This window comes from Hibiscus syriacus, unplaced genomic scaffold, assembly GCF_006381635.1.
Source record: "Hibiscus syriacus cultivar Baekdansim isolate YM2019G1 unplaced genomic scaffold, ASM638163v2 tig00117017_pilon, whole genome shotgun sequence".
In the NCBI taxonomy this organism is placed as follows: Eukaryota; Viridiplantae; Streptophyta; class Magnoliopsida; order Malvales; family Malvaceae; genus Hibiscus; species Hibiscus syriacus.
In genome coordinates this window covers 3441187-3442906 of record NW_024063526.1, presented here as the reverse complement: position 1 = coordinate 3442906, position 1720 = coordinate 3441187, and the positions used below count along the sequence as shown (strand labels likewise).

At 31.2% G+C, this 1720-nt stretch overlaps 1 protein-coding gene across 2 annotated transcripts; it reads left to right on the top strand.

Annotated features, from left to right (window-relative positions):
* Positions 1-860: 860 nt before the first annotated feature.
* Positions 861-1494, top strand: LOC120195711 (EG45-like domain containing protein). Of its 2 annotated transcripts, XM_039197649.1 has the most exons (3): positions 863-972; positions 1103-1382; positions 1453-1494. In XM_039197649.1, exons 1-3 carry the CDS (start codon positions 882-884, stop codon positions 1457-1459), a joined length of 378 nt encoding a protein of 125 aa, XP_039053580.1. In that variant the 5' UTR covers positions 863-881; the 3' UTR covers positions 1460-1494. The 2 variants fall into 2 exon arrangements, with proteins under 2 accessions (XP_039053579.1, XP_039053580.1); XM_039197648.1 differs by lacking the exon at positions 1453-1494 and having other exon boundaries at positions 861-972; positions 1103-1386.
* The last annotated feature ends 226 nt before the right edge of the window (positions 1495-1720 follow it).

Genomic DNA, 1720 nt, shown 5'->3' with positions numbered 1-1720 from the left:
TAAGATCATTTAATTAAGAAATTTATTGAAAAACTATTAGGCATAATTGAATAAATGCAACTTTAAATCAAAAAATAAATTTATTCATAAATAGTATGACTTATTATTAATAAATCTATTTACCAAGCGATATGACTTATTATAAATTTTATCAACATTATTCAACTAAACTATTATTTTTCCAAAATTATTTACTCTGAGAACAACCTAAACATATCCCAAACCGTACCTTACGCAAGATAATTGGTAATTTAAACTAAATCAGCTCCCACACAAAATTACTATTTTGTATTTTTATTTTAATATAGTTATAAAAATAATTTTATTATAATAATTTTTTAAATGATTGATATTTTTAAATGTCTTGAGTCCGAGTATGTTGTCCGTAGGAATATTTGAGTGTTCATTGTCAAATAATTAAAAATCTTTTGAACAAATAATACCTTAAAATTATCTCAAACTAATAAAAATATTATAATAATTTTTAAAATAATAAAATGAGACTTTTATAGCCGCAAGCATCCCTTTTAGAGGATATAGTGGATTACATGAATGTGATAAAAAGAGTTAGCCGCTGGTCAAACGTCAGTGATTGATTTAGTGACGATAATCACGGACTGTGAAACCAACTTTAACGGTTGACCTTATCATATTAAAAGTTAAAACAGTATGAACATTAACGTCTTATGAAGCGTCTCTTGAATGCTTAACCGAAGATTTCTCGATAACATCAAATAAAAAAAATATCAGTGTGAACATTAATGAACCATGTCCATAACGCTTAATCAGGACATCAGTTTTTCCTACATAAGAAACCAGCAAAACCACATCTTGTTTATGTTATCCTTTTCCTTCACACAATGTCACTCTTGGTCTTGGCAATGCTGATAGCAGCAGCACTCATAAGCAAAGAAGCTTTATTGGTCCACGCCGATATTGGCACCGCGTCGTTTTATAACCCTCCATATATTCGTAAGTATCTTCTCTTTCCGTTTCTTATATATTTTAGATATTTTCTCTATATTTTTATTAGTAATTTATTTTTGATCTCTCCTTAAATGATATAAGTTAATCCCCTTGACATAAAATCATACGTTTGCAGCTACGAAATGTGGCGGTAATAGCGAAGAACAGTTTCCTCCAGGGAACATGTTTGCTGCGGTTAGCGAGGGATTGTGGGACAATGGTGCTGCTTGTGGGAGGCGTTACAGGTTAAGATGCATCAGTGGACCCAACAGACCATGCAAACAAAGAACCATTGATGTCAAAGTGGTGGATCTCTGCCCCTTCTCACCCTGTCCCTCTACCATTGTTCTCTCCAGGGATGCTTTTGCAGCTGTTTCTCATCCACGTGGAAGGAAAATCAATATAGAATATATACAGTAAGTCTTTTTTCATCTCTTTAATTGAAATATTTCAATTTTCTCTCTCAATTTGACATGATTTTTGCAGGGTTTGAGAATGTAGCAAGCACTGGTGTAATCAGATCAGAGTACTAGCTTCTGCCTGAGTAAGATGAAAATTACATGCAGGGAATGTTGGATGATTCAAATAAAATAAAAGATATTTTTTATAATATTTTAAATAAGATTTTATTTTTATTTGGGAGGTTACTAAAAAAATTATGAAAACTGTCTCCCTTATTCTCTAATTTTCTCCTACTTTATCCTTAAAAATATCAAGTTACAACTCATTGTTTACCCACCAAAGCTATGCTTTT